Raw genomic sequence first — 18,539 nt, forward strand, 5'->3', positions numbered from 1 at the left:
TTTGATTACAGTGGCTTTGTAGTGTAACTTGGAGGAATCACAATTCCAGATATCAAGTAATACTACAAAGCCACCGTAATCAAAACAGCCTGGTACTGGCACTAGAACAAGACTCACGGAGGAGGAGGGGGAAAGCTACACAAGGTGGAATTGGAAAAACGGGCGGTTTGGAGATGGGTTTTCTGCGGAGTGTAAAGCTGCATTTGTTGAATAGAATGAGACAAGGCTGTGTCCTCACTAAGGGGAAGAGCCAAGCATGTTCAGATGCAGCTGCAGAATTTCACTTCACACAAGTTTGAGTTGCCTGGGTTCTTTTCTACGAGCATCTCTCACACATGACTGTGTAAGACATGCCATGTGGGGTGATGGCTCCTCTGGGAAGTGGGTGAGAGGGACAGGCCCACCGGTGGTACAGAAGGTGACATTAGCTTTAATAACAAATTGTCCGCTGTTCTGAACTCTGGGTAGGCGGAGAATCGGAGGCCTCTTAGGTTATTGTTGTGTCTTCCTGCCGCTGTGAGAGCCCGTGTGCTTCTGCCCCAGCAGCCCCACCTTGAGCTTCCCAGACACGGGGTCGGAAAGCGCTCCTTCAGATAAAGCGGAACAGCCATCATGGCTGAAGTTTAATAAAGCCTTTGATCACGTTTTAATCTATAAGTTATCTGTGAAAACAAAATAACCCACACCATTTTATTTTATCACTTATTTATTTATTTATCTCTATTTTAAAAATCCACAACGTTTTAGAGCCGTCAAGAGCCATCAAGGTGCGGCTGCACACCAGCTATGAAAGCAGAGTCAGTGTTTTAGGTAGTGCAATATTTCCAGCTGCTGAAGAGTGATATGAAATGACAAACTACCCCTCCTCGGCAAGAGAGACCCAGAGTTGATGCTTAGAAACTACTACCCGCACCCAGTCCCCCACAGGAGGATTCTCAGGTGATGAACACCAAGATGGGGTCCCATTTCTTTGCGCAGGTTGACAGTTATGTGGGCCCCAGCATAATGCGCAAACCCGCTCAGTGTACACAGACGCTCAGGAGAGATCTTCGGAGGAATGGAGCATTTAAAGAACGTGGCAAATCCATAGACTCGGAGGTTACTAACAAATATTAAATGCTGAATTCCTGTCTGTAAATTCCTTGCTGCCTTTCCATCAAAGTAAAACACACACACTGGCCTCTGGGGGCTCGGCACAGCCAGGCCTGGACGCTGACGGGACCCCGGCACCCGTCTCCACAGAAGCCATGGAGACAGGTCTCGCCCACGCTGCCGCCAACCTGAAGGTTCTTGCTGGAAGGTGTTTGCTGCTTGGAAGGGAGCTACAAGCCCAAGCCGCTCCATAGAGCAGACGAGGGACCAGGCACTCCTGGCTTCTATTCTGGCTCAGTCTCCGTGGTGGGGAGACTGAAGGGGTGTGATGAGGGGGGCGAGGGTGGATGGTTGTCAATAGAGACCACTGACATGGCCTTTGCCTCAATTCCCTGGATCTAGAGTCAAGTTCTCATGATAAAGGTGAAGAATGAGGATAGAGGAGCACAATGGGAGGACAGAGAAAACAGTAAAACAACAACAAAGAAAACCAACCCAGGGGGCCGTGAATTTCCTGAACCTCCTGAGCTGAGAGTACAGAGGTCTCCAGGGTTCCCTGTGCTGAGGACGGACGGGGGTGAGACCCAAGTTTCTTGGATTTTACGATCTGACTAAAGCCGTGCCCAGAAGAGCAGGACCTTGGCTAAGATTTGTTTCCTCCTGCTGAACAGGCGGGCAAACAAGCAGGAGGAAGGCAGCTGCTCCCGGGAACCAGGAGGCTTTGGGTGACAGCCGCATCTTCTAGAAACGGAGCTGCTCGTAGGGCCAACTGGCGTTTTCTGGCAAACCCAGGATGCAGTGTGAACGCACTTTCTGGAACAAGCCAGTGGAGGTGCCCTAGCAGCTGGCCTGCTGAGGACTCGGAGCATCTGAGGCCAAAGAGAGCAGCGCCCAAACTTCCTGTGCTCATGACCTTCCAGCGGCACCTCTGCCTCCCTGGGGAGCAGGTGGTCTTGGCCATCTGGAGTCTGGAGAGGCTGCCGGGGATGGGCTGGAGGCAGAGCCTTTGTTGGATGCATAGAGGCTACCTGAGTAGTTTTCAGAAACAGGAGTGTCTCACACGTATTAGACTTCGTGCACACAGGCCCAGGTCACGGAAACCAGCCTGGAGCTTGGAGTGCCTGGGCCTTGTGCATGCACAGCGCACTCAGAGACGTAAGGAAGGAAAGACTCACCAAAGATCAAACTATAAAAAAGAGAAGCCCCTCCACAGTCGCAGGCCTGGGCTTCAGGCCACTGGGAGTACGGAGAAACGACCGATGCTGGCGGAATCTGGAGGTTTATTTCCGACACCCCCTTCCCATTAGTGTCACCTGGAGAATGTTGTGTAGAGTCGCATGTGCATCCCAAGTTCTTGAAGCCACAGGGGAGTCTCATGGCTATAGAGAGGGTCTGAGGGCTGCAGTCACCTGGCATGTCAGTCTCGGGCCCCGGGGAACGCTGCCTCCTGGAGCTGAGGTCCTGGTAGGCAGGAGTCTGTGAGGCAGGCGGCCGGCACCGGTGCTAGGACAGCTCGAAGCCCGTGTTCATGCTGATGGCGTAGCGCAGCTTCTCCCGCAGGACGCTCTTCTTGCTGTAGTTGGGCAGCTTGAGCAGGTTAAAGCAGGTGGAGGAGGTGGGCAGGCGGCCACCTGGCTCCCGCTTGCGGATGGTGAAGAAGCCCCGGAGGACGCTGCCCAGGGTGTCCCCGGTGTCCTGTAAGCACACAGCACAACCTCGGTTGGAGGTGCCTAGTGAGGGAGCGTGGGCAGGTGCCCGAACGCGAGGCCCGGGGAGAGGACCTGGCCGGTGCTGGGTGCTGAGCGGGGTGTGCTGCACCGCTCTGGCGAGGCTGGGCCTGTGAGTGTGCCCTCTACCACCAAGACCGACCCCAAACTGAGGACAAGCCTCGAGAGGCGAGTGCACAGAGCAGCCCCGCTCCTCGGGCGGCACAGGGGACTCCTGTGTTAAGGAAGCACCAGGAAATGGGGCCTCTGGGGAACCGCTAATTACTGAGTAACCAATTGTCAGAGCCAGAATACAGTGAAAATACTTTAGGTCCCCAAACATTTCTGCGTGCAGCCTCACGCTTCCTCCCCGACCTGGCCAGTGCTTGGCTGGGGCATACTAGCTTGGGGCAGCTGCCTCCAGCAAGGAGGCTCGTGTCCCACAGGAGGATCTGGAGCCCAGACTGCAGCATCCTGAAAGGTGTGGCACTCACAGGCCACCAGGCTGCAGGAGTCGGGGGAGGGAGACACTTAACAAGGGCTACTCTTGGAGCACCAACCCTGTAGAGGATGACAACCCCTAAGGCATTCATTCTCTTTATAAAAGACAGGAAACGGAGCAGCCTGCCCAGCTGTGCAGCCAGCAGGTGGAGGAGTTGGCATTCAAGCCTTTGCCTGTTCAGTCCCTAGGTCCATGCCCTCACCCTCTGCCACACTGCCTCTCAGACCTGGAGCCTGGCAGAGCAGCAGCGACTAAAAGCACCTCCAGCTACTCCTCCCTGAGGGAGGAAGGAGGACCAACTGAGCTGAGGCAGCAGGGCCAGCCTGCTCTCCCAGGGGAACAGCAGACCTGCTCCACGGCTCCCAGGAGCCCAGCAGCTTGCCCGGTGGTAGGCATAACACACGACCCTCCCCAGCCGTGGTACCTGGTCATCTGACACTTCGACACAGCGAATGGAGAAAGGAGGCTTGAGGTAGGCGAATCCCAGGAGCGGGGGCCTGGAGCAGCTGGTCACAAACTGCAACACAAGGTGGGTCAGGGGACAGGGGGCCGGCGCTCCCTCAGAAACGGGCCCTCAGTCTCTCACTCCTCCAGTGACGGGTCAGTCACTGCTGTTCAGCCGGCAGGACGGGTCACAGAGGGCACATTCGGCCCAAGAACTGGGACACATCTCATATGTCTCTTAAGGGCTCGTCTCAGACTAAAATGTGTGAAATCCACGCCGGCGGACATGACTAGCCGAGTCTGGTGGAGGATGTGTGAAGAGTTCAGGAACAGTGAAACTCCCACCAGGGGAATGGTCTCTGGTGGGACTGTCACGTTTTGAACATTACAACTTTAAACACACCAATACAGGAGTCCTGGTGAATGCCAGCCACTCTCTGCAAAATCTACACTAATAGCCGCTTACTTGACGGTGCGCATTTTATCGGGAGATGGCTTGAGTGGCATTGTGTGTTCATACTACTGAGAAAAAAGCTACACAGAGGTAGTCCCTGGTGAATAGAAATGGAGACTATTTAAACCCTACACTCCAGGAGCAGATTGTCTTTATTTTCTTAAGGTAACAGCACCACTTCTATAACGACAGGAAAGGCATGAGCAAGGCCAGCGCCAGCGAAGGGGCAGATGGAGTGCAGAGCCCAACAGGCAGAGCATGCCTGTCCCTGCAGAGGGTCCGCGCAGGCTCGCCTCACCTCGAGGCCCTCCCCGGTTACTACCTGACCCGCCTATGGGACAGGGCATGCTGATGACAGGAGGTCCTCCTGTTAATGTCATTTTCCCCCAGTGTAAATTATTACATCACCTGGCCTTCTAGATTTAGAATACGTATGCATGCACGCACACATAGGTAACATGCACAGTACCTTCAGAAACATGGCTCTCTCGTTGGGCGTGAAGTCGGAGGCCAGAATATCCCAGAGCCAGATAATGACCCTGTGACTTCCATGAAAACCACCGTAGTACACTGTGTGCTTCCTGAAAACAATGCAGACACGGGTCAGTCACGCAGACACAGGTAAGCACGGCATTTAGACAGGCACTACTGACTACCAAGTCCCCTGAAAGCCAGAGTTCATGCCTTAATAACCCCATGTCCCTGGAAGCTAACGGGGCAGAGAGTTCAAGAGCTGGCAGCTCCAGAGCAGAAGCCAACAGGAGGTCCTGCAACTAGTCCTGAGAAGCTCAGAGAGCCCAGCGGTCCTCAAGATCTGCTTCACTTCGGTTTCTAGGCACACAAGTGGTTGGGCTTTTATTCCAAGCAGTTCACCCCGTGAGCGGGGAGGAGAGCATCGGAGGTGGGCCCTGAAATAACTCTCCAAAGGGGACCCCGCGGGGGGCCACTTGCTTTCCAGGCCTAAGAACTTCGCCCTCGCCAGCTCACTCACTCCTTACTTTAAATCCTCCAGGTCAATCTCAGCATTGTCACCGGAGATGAGACGCTGGAGCTCAGGGGTTGAGAACATCCGGGTCCACTCGGGTTTGATGATAGAACGGAATCCGCTGATGAGGGCAGCCGTCTGGTTTTTGATTTGAGTGTGCATTCGAAAGTGTGCCATCAGATGGATGTAGCTAATTCTGTAGCCGACAAAAGAAAACAATGGAAATTAACAGGACAGAGTGGGCTGTTCCCAATGGGCTAGAAGATGAGTTAGGTCATTTTTGTTCCATTTTACAGAAACACAAACAGTACCAGGACATTTCACCAGAACAACCAGATGACGATGACGGCTTTCCTGAACGGTACACTCCGTGCCTCTGTGAAGGCATTGAACGTTCAAGGACATTACCTCATCACTTCTCCAAAAAAACCGCACAAAACAGTGGGCCAGTCATTCATCAGGATAACACCCTAATGTGTCAAGAGTCAAAGCAAGACAATCTCCAGGTAAGGAGAGGGCCCTTCTTGGTACAAAGGGTATTTTTCCAGTCTTGGATTTATTTTCATCCTTTTGGACATACACCAATTAAGATGTAATGCAGTCCTCCACTGAGCTTTAAAGCAGAGAAAAGCCGCTTCATACTGAAACTTCAATCAAAACCTTGCTCATCTGGACCAAGAACGAGGCCATGCAAAGTTCTGGCCAAATGCAGCTGGCTCATGTTCAGTTTCAACTAGGACGTCAGGGCACTAACTACGGCTCCAGCAGATGGTCTCCTGGGTCTGATTTTATAAACACAAAGGCCGCATGTACAACGTATAATATACTGCAACTGAACAGGTTAAGTACATCCCAACAGACTTGCTGATTTCTTAGCAAGCACGTACTCAGGGGTGAAAGAACCCGAGCCCAGCCCAAGTACAACTCTCAAAATTCCTATCAGTCCAATCCAAGGAAACGTGTTACTGCAGCACTCAGATCTGAGTGACTGACCTTGAAAACAGCCTACTTTAAAAATTATCCAGCAGCAAACTTGCACATCCATACACTTCAAGATGACCTTTCCTTGACTCTGTCCATTTCACCAAAGAAAGAGAGGGGCTCTCCCATTTCACACCTCGGAAGTGCAGGACCCAGCATCCCCTGAAGGAGGAGAACCGGGCACTGCCAGGTCTCGCAGGATAGGCAGCCTGCAGCACTGAACCCCACTCTCACCCTGAGGTTTACACTGAGAATGTGGAAGAGCGAGTGAAAGGACTTTCTCCACAGGAGTTTCCAGGCGGGGCAGGAACCTCACGCAACACAGGCTGCACGGACCCACTTCCTCCTACCACCACCCCTGGGCCCTCTTGTCTGGCACAAAACCCACCAATCTGAGGGCGGCTGGCTGCGTGTGACGTGTCACATATTCGATGATGGTGGCAACCACTGCTCTCATTTACTAAGTCCCTCCTGTGACCCAGACACCCTGGAAGGTCTTTTACACACGCTCTCTCCCGGGAAGCCCTCTGCAGGGATGGTGAGGGGACACGGGCAGGAACAGGATCCACTTGCTGACGCCTCCAGCCTGTTCCTCCCAGCCAGGCTCTGTTTTCTCTCAGCTGTCAAACTAACGCCCCCGAGGCAAGTCAAACTGGTGCATCTCAATCCTGACAGAACAGTCTGTTCTGAATGAAAGCTCCCAAGCATGAGGCTGACCGAGGCCTCCCAACCCAGAGACACGATGCTCAGGATGCTGGGCTGTAATGTGCATCTGGTCCAAAGGCCTCACCGGGTGGGACCGAGCTCTCACGTGTCACTGAGGAGAGTGACACTCAGATTATAGTTCAGGTGCTCAGCGGAGCCTAGTGATAGGAGAAGACGGACCTACTGACAGGCCTATATCTACTCCTCACGCCAGGTTCTACTGTTTTAATTCGGTGAGAATAGGCCGGGTGGAGACAGTGCATTGAGGGGTTTGGCTTCTAGGGACCAAAGAAGTTGACATTCATCACAGATTCCTGAAAGCCTGTTATCTGTGACAACAGCTGCCGGGCCTCAGAAGCTCCTCATATCTAAGACCTATCTGCTGCATCTGAACTTGCCACTGTGTTCTCAAGATCGGCTTTGTACAACCGCCATGTGCTATCATTCCTAAACGATCTTCCCTCCAGGTGCCTTCTGCCTCGGTGCCCTCTGGGTTCCGGACTGCATGCCCGAAGGGCCCAGAATCCATCTGTCTGCACCGAGGGCCATCGTTACATTCCTAGGAACACTGCCTCTGGCCTCAGAAGTGCTACTGCAAACAATAAAGTGTCAATTCTTATTTTGCACATCGACTTTAATACGATTTTGGCCTATGAACTCTAACCAGTAAGTTCCATTATAATATTTATGGTTTTTCTACTTCAAAGTATCTTAATAAATTTTCAAAGTAAGCCTGGAGAGCCAGAATGAAGTCTTCTCAAGTGCTGACCTTAAAAATCGAATTGCGATACTCACTTATTTTCATTTGTAACAGGAATGGTCTTCCCTCCAGGAATCAGTTCATGGCAAACGAGCTGGGGGAGAAGAGGAGGAGCAATCACTCGAGAGGATTCTAATGGGGAGAAAGCTTCCTGCGGACAAAAGGGCCGACACCCATGTCCGGAATAACGACACAATTAAGATGGGACATGTTTGGGAACAACCATTTCCACAAAAAGCCTGGGCTTACACATCAGCAAGCAGATGCTCCAGAAAAAAAAAAACAAAAGATGATGTGGGTGCCAGGGAGAAAGATCTGGAAGGCCAGCCACGTGTTACCGGTGGAAGGCTAGCCACGTGTTACCGGTGGCACTCTCTGGGCACCGCCACTCTAGGCGGTTTTCATTTGCACCTGTGTGCCCACATTCTAGCTGATACTTGGTTAGGAGTTTGCATTATTTTTATAGTCAGGAGAGAAAATGAAAGATTTGGAATCAACTGCTTTCCTCAACATCAAGAACTTCAGTGGGTCACCTAAAGAAATGAAAGAGTGTGTCGTTTTCAAGCTAATTTTAATAGAAACTCTGTTAATATAACTCTAAAGATGTGGACAGTTTTCAAGGTAATTTTAATAGAAACTCTGTTAATATAACTCTAAAGATGTGGACAGTTTGGAAAACAGTGACCTCTAGGGCCAATGCTGTGTGCATCCTGGGGCACACCAAAGATTTTCAAACTAAAAGGGCCCTAGGAGTCGCCCAGCCTGGCGTTTCCCACAAAGGTCCCAGGGAGCACCCTGCCTGTGAGCTCTGATTTGACAGTCACTCCACGAGATGGCATTCTCTCTCTGAAAGAGGAGCTCTGTGGTCAAAAGCGCTGGGTTCTCACAGGCTTCTCTGAGCCCTCAGGTGCCAGCCTGCTTGGCGGCTCTTCAGGAGGAGGGTAGGGCACATGGGCACTTACAGAGCACCCGGTGACACTGGTCCCAGCGAGGGCACACACTCGGCAAGTGGCCCTTTGAGAAAAGGAACTTGTGGCTTGGGGAGACCGAGCGGCCTCTGAGGCCACAGAGGCAGGGCTCAGAGGCAGCCCTGCACCCGGGCTCACGGCGCGGTTCCTCCAGAGCAGCCCTCGGACCACATGCATGGGGGCTCGTTCAGGTGTCACCGGGACACACTGGAGGGGCCGGGGCACTTCGGAGAAAAGAACTCGGGGAGGAAACAGCTCTGCCCCCATGATTTCAAGGGTCTTTTTTCTTCCTGTTCTGCTCTTTGTGACGAGTTGGGATGGGGACAGGAGTCTGTTAGAGGCACGTCGTCTCAGAGCCTTCTTCCCCCTTTCTAAGTCACTGTCCTCATGAGTGACAGCTAATCCTCACCATGGCAACAAAAAGCAACGTTACAAACGGAGCTATGACTTCAATTAGGAATGACCCAGAGCGTAACCTCAGCAGAGCGAGGGGTCTCAGCACAGCGAGAGCGAGCAGGTAAAGGCCAGGTCAGCTGTAATGGAAGGAGGAGACCTCCCGCTCCCGGCAAGGTGGGTCAGGAGAACTGGCACAGGAGCCAGAGGAAAGAGAGGCTGGACAGACAGACACTCTGTTAGGGACCGTTGGGGAAAAGCATCAAGGGCAGGGCAGGCCTCAGGAAGCCCAGAGGGACAGAGAGAAGACTTCAGCCCCAGAAGTCAACCTACCTGACCCATGACGTCTTCATCGTACGACAGCGTCAGGCCCAGGTCGGAGATGTCCCCATCGTAGCGCTAAGACGACAGAGAAGGGAAAGTGCTGGGACCCAGCAGGGCTATGTCCTTGAAGAACTGACACTCCTGCCTACAAGGTCTGCTTAGGCATCGAATGCTGTGGCCACTGAACAGCTGGAAGCAAAGGAGACAGCCACGCATCCCCTCGAGGAAGGAGGCCCTGAGCATGAGTCCTGAGAGGCAGCGTCCTGAGGGCACGAGGGGCAGGGAACCTCATCCATCACACCCACCCTGCGGGGCTTCACTAGCCAGTGCCTTCCACCAGCGCTCAGCTAAGCCCCCGCCTGTCCTCACTGACCTTAATGGAGGTGAGGTTTTTGTAGAACTCGGAGTCTAGGGAAGGCAGCTCGTCCACGGAGCTATAGAAGACACTGTGGTGGTGCCCAAGCAGCTGGCTCAGGAAGAAGGAGGCAAAGGGCACATCCACCACGATCCCCTGGGGGAGGAGACAAGCTTGTTTGTCCAGATTCCGCCCCAATAATCCCATCGGGCAGCTCCAGAAGCATCTCTGGGCACTTCTCCGGGCACTTCCGAAATTTTCAATCTGAAAACCCAACCAAGTCCCCCCGGGGACACCTCAGCATGGTGGTTATGGACATAGGCTTTGGAGCCACACCGCTCAGGGATCAAACCAGCTCTGCTGCTGCCCGGCCAGGGAGCCTCGGTTTCCCACCTGCAAATGGGTGACAGCGCAGCCTCCCTGCTGAGATTTGGGGAGCAGGTTGTGGGAGCTCAGAGGACAAGCACCCACCAGAGGCAGAGCAGGGCAAACAGCGGGGCCCAGTGCCCCCATTTCTTTCATCTGCACTGTTGTTATTGTTGCTGGGAAGGGAGGAATCAGAGACGAGGCCCAGGAAATGGGGGAGGACATTCACACCACCCCTCACCCTTCAGCGAAGCGGAGGGCAGGTTTAGGACTCAGGTGGCCTGGGTGTGAATCGAATTCTACCCCTTAACGAGCGATGAGACTCTGGAATAGTGCCTCCTCGAGCCTCGGTTCTCTTGTCCTTATACAAATAGGACAGCGGTGGCCACGCCACAGGGATGCTGAGGACTCAGTGAGCCGCACAGGAAGGTATCAGTATCTCTGTACAGTCATCGTGGTTCCTGTCCTTTCCTGGCTTTACCCTAATGACAGGCAGTTGACACTCTAGGTCTGATCACATAAATGCATACAAAGCCCATGGTACTTCCCACGTTTTATCGTCCTTTCCAGTTCGATGCTCCTTCACACGCCTACCTCATACACGGCCTTCCCCAGCATCTTGCCCACGAACTCAAAGAGCTGCAGGTAGTTCTCGTGGATGTAAGAGGTGGGCGAGGGGTAGAGTCTCTCATCCCCACTGGTTGTCTGTGAGGAAAAAGGTGACAGAGGCAGGGAGGTGAGGCCTTGTGTGGAGCAAGCCCAGCCCTTCGGTTCTTGTGGCGCCTCCGTGTGGTGGCTGGCAGCCCCGCTCCCTCCCCTGGAATACCTTGAACAGGTTGAGTGCCGGGTCAAACACCCTCTTGATGATCTCTTCCAAGAACTCCTTGAAAACACCGTCTTGATCGATCCCTGCCTCGTCCACCCCGAGGTCATTGACAAACTTCACTCGGATCACGCCCTTCATGGCGTGCTGGGACAGCTGCCGCAGCTGCTCATAGCCGTCCTGCCGAGGGCAGAAGTGCAGCCCATTAGGACCCCGCTGCACACTCGGGGCTCCCCGAAGGCTCTCCTCCCTGTGGGAGCTCTCCAGTGGAATAGACGTGTGAGTCAGGGCGCATGGGCACATGAGAAGAGCAGTTCTCACCCGTTCTTAATGAGAGCCTGGTCAAAGGAAAACTCATTTTGTGGGATGTGACTTTACCACTCTTCCCCGTGGGAGACTGCCTTCGAGAGGATGCAGAGCAGCGAGACAGGAAACTAGACAAAATGAGCCACTTCCTGTGGGCTGCTCACCTCCAACATCCGGGACCGCCGGATAGTGATGTGGGTGACGTGAGGGGAGGCGGAGCTGGTCTCCACGAGCCCCAGTTTCTCCTTCTCCTTGGTGACCATGTTTCGGAACAGGAGAACTCTCTGAAACGAGCAACGGTGAGACCAGAGACAGGGTCAAGGGCTGATGATTCCCTAAAACACACTGGACAAGATTCATGGCTTTTAAGTCATTTGAGATGCAACTGGAATGGGATGCTTCCAGAAGTTAAAAGTGACTTGAGGGAACAGGAAACATTCCCCAAAACACTCTTGGGAATTAGAAATATAGCTTCTTCCCTCCCTCCTACATTCTCTCTAGCCAGACAGACTGTCCGTCTGGCTCTCCAACAGCACTGCATTCTCTCACTCGAGGCCTTTAAACACTGCCCACTTTTGCCTGTGCTCCCAACCCCTTTCTGGGCTCCCACAGCATCCAACCCTGTGGCACACACCCCACTCTACAGGACTGCCAGTTCATAGTGTCTTCAATCCCTGTACCCCCAGGACTTAGCTTTATGCCCGATGGAGTAAGATCCAATCACGGTTTGCCTCTGCTGAATGAGGGAGTGCGTTTATTTATTTCCAACTGGGTAACAGATGTGGAAAGCCAGGAGCCACGTGGAGGAACAGAAAGACACACGGGCCCTGCTCTGAATGCGACTCACGTTTTTGTGAGGAATGACGTGAGGGATGTACTGCAGGATCAGCTGGGCCCGCTTTCTGTCCTTGTCCAGTTCTTGGAAGAGCACACTAGGTTTGAGATCCCTTAAAAAGAAAGACATAGGCTTGGGATAATGAAAACAAAAAACCCACCATTCTTGGCAAACTGCACCCTGCGGGCCACATGCAGCCTGCCGCCCATTTTTTGTCAAGTTTTAATGGGACACAACCACACTCATTCATTATGTATTGTCTCTGGCTGTGTTCGTGCCACAGAGACTGGTCTGCAGAACCTAGAATAGTCACCACCAGGCCCTTGACAGAAACAGCTGGCCAGTCCTGCTCTAGGGCCACAACTTCAAGACTTACACAGGAGTTGACATGTCATTGATGAGACAACGTGGACACGATCTTATGTTTAGTTGTCGCAAGAGGATTCCCCAACCCCATCCTCCAAAACACCTAGCTGTAGTTTTTATCCTGCTAATTCTGATTTTTAAAAACTGCCATTTGCCTAGCATTACCTGTAGCTCAGTTCAGCTGAACATTTTCCTTCTTCCCAGTTTGGATAAAAAACACTTGCTAAATGTGACTGGGCTTTGCTGCTATAATGAGCTCTAACCATCCTCAGTGTACGCATATTATAACAGAAGGAACTGCTAGGGGATCCATCCGACAGGTGTAGGAAGAACGGGTCTCCTTATGCAGGTAAAAGATGAAGGAGAGGGCCAAGTTCCTCTCTGCCCTGGGACGTGAGTGCAGTGTCCATAAACCCGCCTCCCCACTCTGGGCGCTCACTTTCGCAGCCAGTGGTCCTCGGGGGCGAAGCGGCGCCGGCAGTCTCGCTCATACAGCACCATCAGCCACCCGTGGACGGACTGGAACAGCTCCAAGGTCTCGCCCTTGGCGTTCTCTGTGGGCACACAAGCAGGAGGCACCCTCACGAAGCTGATCAGAATGGAGATGAACTGAAAGGACAGCTCTGGTCATCAAGTCCCACCAAGGCCTTCCTCCCCCAACACCCCCTGTGACTCCTGCACGGAACCAACAGAGCTGAAAGGCGCCCTGGCTGTGTTCGAAGTGTCTACAGGACTGAGTATCTTTTAGGCACAATCACACCGCCTCTCACTAGCACGTCATCTAAGACCCTATTAATCTAAGGAGCTTTGTACTAAACCACTGGAAACACATCAGGAGGTGCATCTAACCCAGCCGTGGGCAAACTACGGCCCTCGGGCCGGATCCGGCCCGTTTGAAATGAATAAAACTAAAAAAAAAAAAGACCGTACCCTTTTATGTAATGATGTTTACTTTGAATTTATATTAGTTCACACAAACACTCCATCCATGCTTTTGTTCCGGCCCTCCGGTCCAGTTTAAGAACCCATTGTGGCCCTCGAGTCAAAAAGTTTGCCCACCCCTGATAACCAGAGGTGTTAGCGGGCACACGTTTATCTTCTCAAAGATAAAGAATCAACACAAAGAATCAAAAGGAGATTTGGGGCAAAATTAATCATTACTAATAATTCCTGATACAAGCAAATCTTGAAAAACCTGTGGGAGAACAAGACTTCTTTAACTTCACCACTGTCTTAAGAGGTCATAGATAGCGAAAAAATGAAACTTCTAATTAGGTGAAGAAATGTGCATTTTCAGTTAACGTTGACAGCTAATAAGGCTAAGAACCAGCTGTGTTCCTGACTGACCTCCCCGCCTGTAGCATCAACTGAACAATGGCCGCCACCTTTACCTTACCTACGATGCCATCCCAGATCATCTTAAACACAAAGGAATTCAGGAAAGAGGAGATGGTGACCAGCTCTTCCAGTTTGAATGAAATTTGTTCTTCATAAACTTCAATGTCATCAAGGATCCTAAATCAGACAGAAAATTATTCATAATTATCCACCGAGAAAAGGCAAAAAAACTAGATCTGTACTTCTTAGAGGACAAAATAAGGTTACAAAATAAGTCCTATCTTTTAGAGATACTTACTGTAAAATTTACAGATAAAGTAGTAAATGTCTAGGATATGCTTCAAAATATGAGGAGTGGAGAGCGGTGGGCGTACAGATGAAGCAAGACTAGCAATGAGTTAACTGTTGAAGCTGGTGATGGGTGCACGAGAGTTCATTGTACTATATTCTCTCTACTTCCTATTGACTTGAAATTGTCCCCAGTAAAAAGTTAAAAATACAATTAAGAAGAAAACAATAAGCCCTGCTCTGTATTTCAGCTCTATCTGAAAATATCCTAAAACGGCTCCATTCCCTTTAGAATGTGAGTCACTCTTGGGTCACCCGTGACCCAGCAGGTCAGGGTCTGCACCAGCAGCTATGGACCCTGCTCTTGCCTCCAACCTCTCACTGAGCCCTTCCCTCCATGATTCTTACCCAACCTGCCACCTACCAGCCCCTGAGGCCTCCTGCCAAGGCTTCTAGCCTGAACATAACTGCCTAAAGTCCATTCTCTCTCATAATTTTTCACCAGCCTTTTGGGGAAAAAGTGGAATTAAGAATACCAAATACACGAGTAGACACCTACGCTTAAAGAACAAGGAACTGAATGGGACTAGCATTTGTTAATTTCTCCCTCTGTGCCAGGCACTGTACTAACTACCTGACATGCCTTTTCTCGCTCACTCCCTATCACACTGGTAATGTTATCTCCATTGCCCAGGGCATCTCGGTAAGTGGTGGAGCCAAGTTCTGCACCCTGACTCCCTGGCTCTGAAGCTTCCAGTAAACTAACTACCACAGCGAGTAAATGGCCAAAGTAATTTAGAGCCAGAGACTAGGAACCCCAAAGGCCACATTCAGTGGTGCTGACCCAGCTCCCTGAAAGGATGGGAACTAACAATTGCTGAAGCCCTACTATGTGCCACCCACTCTGTAAATGTTTCCTCATCTGATGCTTCTGAAGCGTCATTTACAAAAGCAAGCAGTGGACCCTGCCACACAGGCCCAAACCTTAGCAGGAATTCCATCAGTAACTGCTTCCTTACTGCCACTGCCTTCTAGGGAAGGAGTCCAGGCCCGCAGCAGTCAACCTACGTGATGAGGTGCCGGGAGCAGTCACAGAACAGCATCAGCATGGCCAACAGCTGCTTGGACTCTTCGGTGTCATTGTTGAGGCATTCCAAGAAGAGCTTCAACCCTCCGTGGGGCCCCAGCTCACAGATAAACGCCCACAGTTTGGGCAGCAGGTCATCAAGGTAAGTGAGACCTGGGAAAAGACAGAGAAACCCAAGCTTCAGGGGGGGCTCCAGCTGGTCCATTATTTCCCTACCCACCAGGGAGACAAACACACCTACTAGTGAATGTTCAGTGTGTGAGAGAGAAGGTGCGATTACCAAGAAAATCATTATCACCACGAGAATAGTAACATGTAACGGGTGCTTACTCTGTGCCAGACACTATTCCAGGTACTTTACACGCATGATCTCCTTTCCAGTGTGAAACTCAGTGTTATCTAAAGTGCAGGCCAGAGAGGTTTAAGTGGCTCAAAATCACACAGCCAGGAAGTGTCAGAGCCAAGAGCAGAACCCAGGTCTGTCTGACTCCGAGTGTATGTTTTAAATCAGAGATCAGCAAATTTCTTTCTGGAAAGGGCCAGAGTCGGTGTTTTTAGGCTCTCTAGGCCAATCTCTGTCACAACTACTCAATGCAACTATGATAGCACAAAAGCGGCTATTAGACAATATGGATGTAGCTTTGTTCCAATAAAACTTTATTTATAAAAGCAAGAAGTGGGTTGGCTTTGTCCCATAGGCAGTAGTTTATCGATACCTGCTTTAAACTATCTTGCACGCATGGGATTGAACCTGCAATCCAGATATGTGGCCTTGACCAGGAATCGAACCTGCGACCCTTCAGTGTTTGGGCTGACACTCTAACCACTAAGAACAGTGGCCAGGGGGAAGCAGAGGACATCTTAACCTCGTGATGGCAGAACTCTCCAAGCCACGAGCCCCAGTCCCAGCCGGTCATCCCCCACTTGGCAAATGGCACCACACTGGCACTGGGCTAAAAACCTGGCATCATCTTTGAAACTGTTAGGCCCCATTCCCTCAAGTCCAATCCGCCTCTGAAACATCACAAACCCTCCTGCTTCCATCTCCATCACCACACCAGTTCCGCTGTCCTCAGGGGGCACTTGGCAATGTTTGGAAACAGGTATGGGTGTCACAACTAGGGGGAAGGAGTGGGTGCTACTGGCACCTACAGGTAGGGGCCAGAGGCTGCTGAAACCCTACAATGGACAGGGTGGCTTCCACCACAAAGAATCATCTGCCAAACCGTCAACCCTCCTCCAGGCCAAGCCTACATCATCACTCATTACTCCACTGTCATAGACCTCCGTTACATTGCATGCAGTTCCCCATCTTATGCCTGGTCTCCCCACTAGGATATAACCCCCTTGGGAACAGAGACCCTGGCTCTTTTCACCTCTGCACCCTCAGTGCCTGGCATAGATGGTGCTCTGTGAACATGTGAAGATGAAGAAATAAGTGTGAAAGGGAGAAGCAGCAAGAATTTATGTTTTAAAACAAAAAATAAAATGCAGCAGAGAAGTTCTGAGTCCTTTATGTGGTAAACAGCTTCATGGCTTACAGACCTCTGTCCTCATGACACCAGTTCATCCCAGCTCCTGCACTGCCACTTAAAGGCCCTGACACCCAAGTCTTTGCTCACAGAGGTGAATTTCTTCCTTGCTCAGCTAAAAAGGACAATGGTGGGCATATCCATGCAATGATGTGTTATGCAGCCTATACAAACAAGGTTTCTGAAGAATTTCTGACAAGATAAAATGCATATTAAGGTGACTAATGGAAAGGAAAGGACAAAACTATATATTTCAATCTAAATATATATATATACAGATAGCACACTCAGGCACAGGTAGTCATGTCTGGATTGCGGGATAAAGAACGGCTTAAGCTTTATCTTTTCAGCTTCCCTGTCTTTTTTAGTTTTCTGTTAAAATTTTTTTAAAAAGTAACTTTTTGCCCTGGCCAGTGTTCTCAGTGGTTAGAGCATCGGCCTGGGAACCAAGGAGTTGTGGGTTCATCCCCCAGCCCTGGTCAGGTCTCACATCGATGTCTCTCTCTCCCTCCCCCTACCTTCCACTCTCTCTAAAAACGCAATGGAAAAATATCCTCAAGTGAGGATTAAGAAAAAATAGTGACTTTTTGAAAGCAAATAGTACTTCAGAATGAGAATAAAGAGCCAGGTCACAGCAATGAACTGGAAATGCCAGGATTGAGATTAGTTTGAGCTGTTCAACTACTCGGCCTCTAAGAATGGCTCAAAAATACCCTCCTTCAAGGAAGCCAGAAGAAATCCACGTGTTCCAAGCAAAACTGTCGGCCAGACGTGAGCCAGAAGAGGCCCGGGGCCTGCCAACCTGTGAGTATCTGCAGCCGGATCTGGGTGAGAGTGGTCAGCGAGGTCTGGTAGAGGACGCAGATGTTGCACACCTTCTGCACCTCTGCGGAGTCCACGCGTTTGCCCCCGACGGGCTTGAGGATGTTCCGCACCGACGCAGACTTCTGAAACGCACGCTTCAGGAGATCTGGCACGGAGAGAAGAGGAGCGTGTGAGCGGAAGTGCCAAGTTCAGCCATCCGCCAAGTTCCACCCTATAGGAAACAGCGTTCCAATAAAGCTCCGAATTTACAGCCACAGCCAGTGGGGCTGCCGCCTGATTCAAGTCATCTCCTTGGGATAAATTGGAAGCACATTAAGAATAGGATTTTAGGTAAAACCCAAAGACATCTTCAGAATCAGAAAATCCGATTCTTACAAGGGATCCTTTTACTGAACCACTTAACTTCAGCACCCACAAAGGTAAAAATTCCGAGGACTATAATAGGGAAAGGGGGGAAAGGGAGGCCTGGTGGGTCCCCAACTTTCTGTGCTTTAAGGGGCGTCAACTTCACGTACGGATACTCAGCTTGGGGCTGCATTCTACTTTTGTTTTGACGCTTCCCATGTACATCCTGCGGAAGTTGTATTCGAGAGCCCATCGCACTGACAGGTGCAAGATGGGACTTTGCAGCACAGTGGCTGGCGGAGGAAAAGCCGCCCGCACCTGGAAATCGGCAGGTCATTCCACTGAAGTATGTGTTGGCGGCAGTTCCTTCACTTTCGTCAGAGTGGGCCACAGGAAACCTTCCCCCAGGACCCACTGCTGAGCTGGAAGCCGGGTCAGGCACCCAGGGGCCCCTTCATCAGGAGCCCCACGTGGGAGAGTTCCCTTACGATTACGAACTCAGAAAAGCTCTACTTCCCCTAAGAAACAGGCCCTCGTCTTTATGAGAAGAAAGGGTCCCAAGTCCCTTTTCATTTTGGCGACTAGAAATTCAGAGCCAAATGGAAGTTCAGAGACAACCACGGTGGCCCTCTCGGATCCTTCATCAGTGGACATTGTCTATACACGACCTTGATTTTGTTCACCCATTTCTATTCCCCAGGTCCCTGTTTTCTACTCCTAAGGACTTTCTGTCACTGTTTTTGCTAAATGTAAAGTGAT

At 51.2% G+C, this 18,539-nt stretch overlaps 1 protein-coding gene across 11 annotated transcripts in view; it reads right to left on the reverse strand.

Annotated features, from left to right (window-relative positions):
* Positions 1-688: 688 nt before the first annotated feature.
* Positions 689-18,539, reverse strand: part of UBE3B (ubiquitin protein ligase E3B) — a 33,434-nt gene continuing 15,583 nt past the window's right edge. For 8 of the 11 annotated variants that reach the window (XM_014463962.2, XM_014463963.2, XM_023762044.1 and 5 more), the window contains 15 exons: positions 17,413-17,580; positions 15,060-15,231; positions 13,762-13,880; positions 12,805-12,919; positions 12,012-12,111; positions 11,329-11,448; positions 10,862-11,038; positions 10,630-10,740; positions 9,688-9,825; positions 9,324-9,389; positions 7,665-7,723; positions 5,197-5,379; positions 4,668-4,779; positions 3,725-3,817; positions 2,596-2,787 (listed from right to left, as the gene is read on the reverse strand). In XM_014463962.2, the coding sequence (XP_014319448.1) occupies positions 2,596-2,787; positions 3,725-3,817; positions 4,668-4,779; positions 5,197-5,379; positions 7,665-7,723; positions 9,324-9,389; positions 9,688-9,825; positions 10,630-10,740; positions 10,862-11,038; positions 11,329-11,448; positions 12,012-12,111; positions 12,805-12,919; positions 13,762-13,880; positions 15,060-15,231; positions 17,413-17,580 (1,925 nt within the window). Of the gene's footprint in view, positions 2,788-3,724; positions 3,818-4,667; positions 4,780-5,189; positions 5,380-7,664; positions 7,724-9,323; positions 9,390-9,687; positions 9,826-10,629; positions 10,741-10,861; positions 11,039-11,328; positions 11,449-12,011; positions 12,112-12,804; positions 12,920-13,761; positions 13,881-15,059; positions 15,232-17,412; positions 17,581-18,539 lie in introns of those variants that run through there. The other 3 variants (XM_014463960.2, XM_023762038.1, XM_023762041.1) reach the window with 3 other exon arrangements.

The sequence above is a fragment of the Myotis lucifugus genome, unplaced genomic scaffold, assembly GCF_000147115.1.
Source record: "Myotis lucifugus unplaced genomic scaffold, Myoluc2.0 scaffold_229, whole genome shotgun sequence".
NCBI lineage: Eukaryota > Metazoa > Chordata > Mammalia > Chiroptera > Vespertilionidae > Myotis > Myotis lucifugus.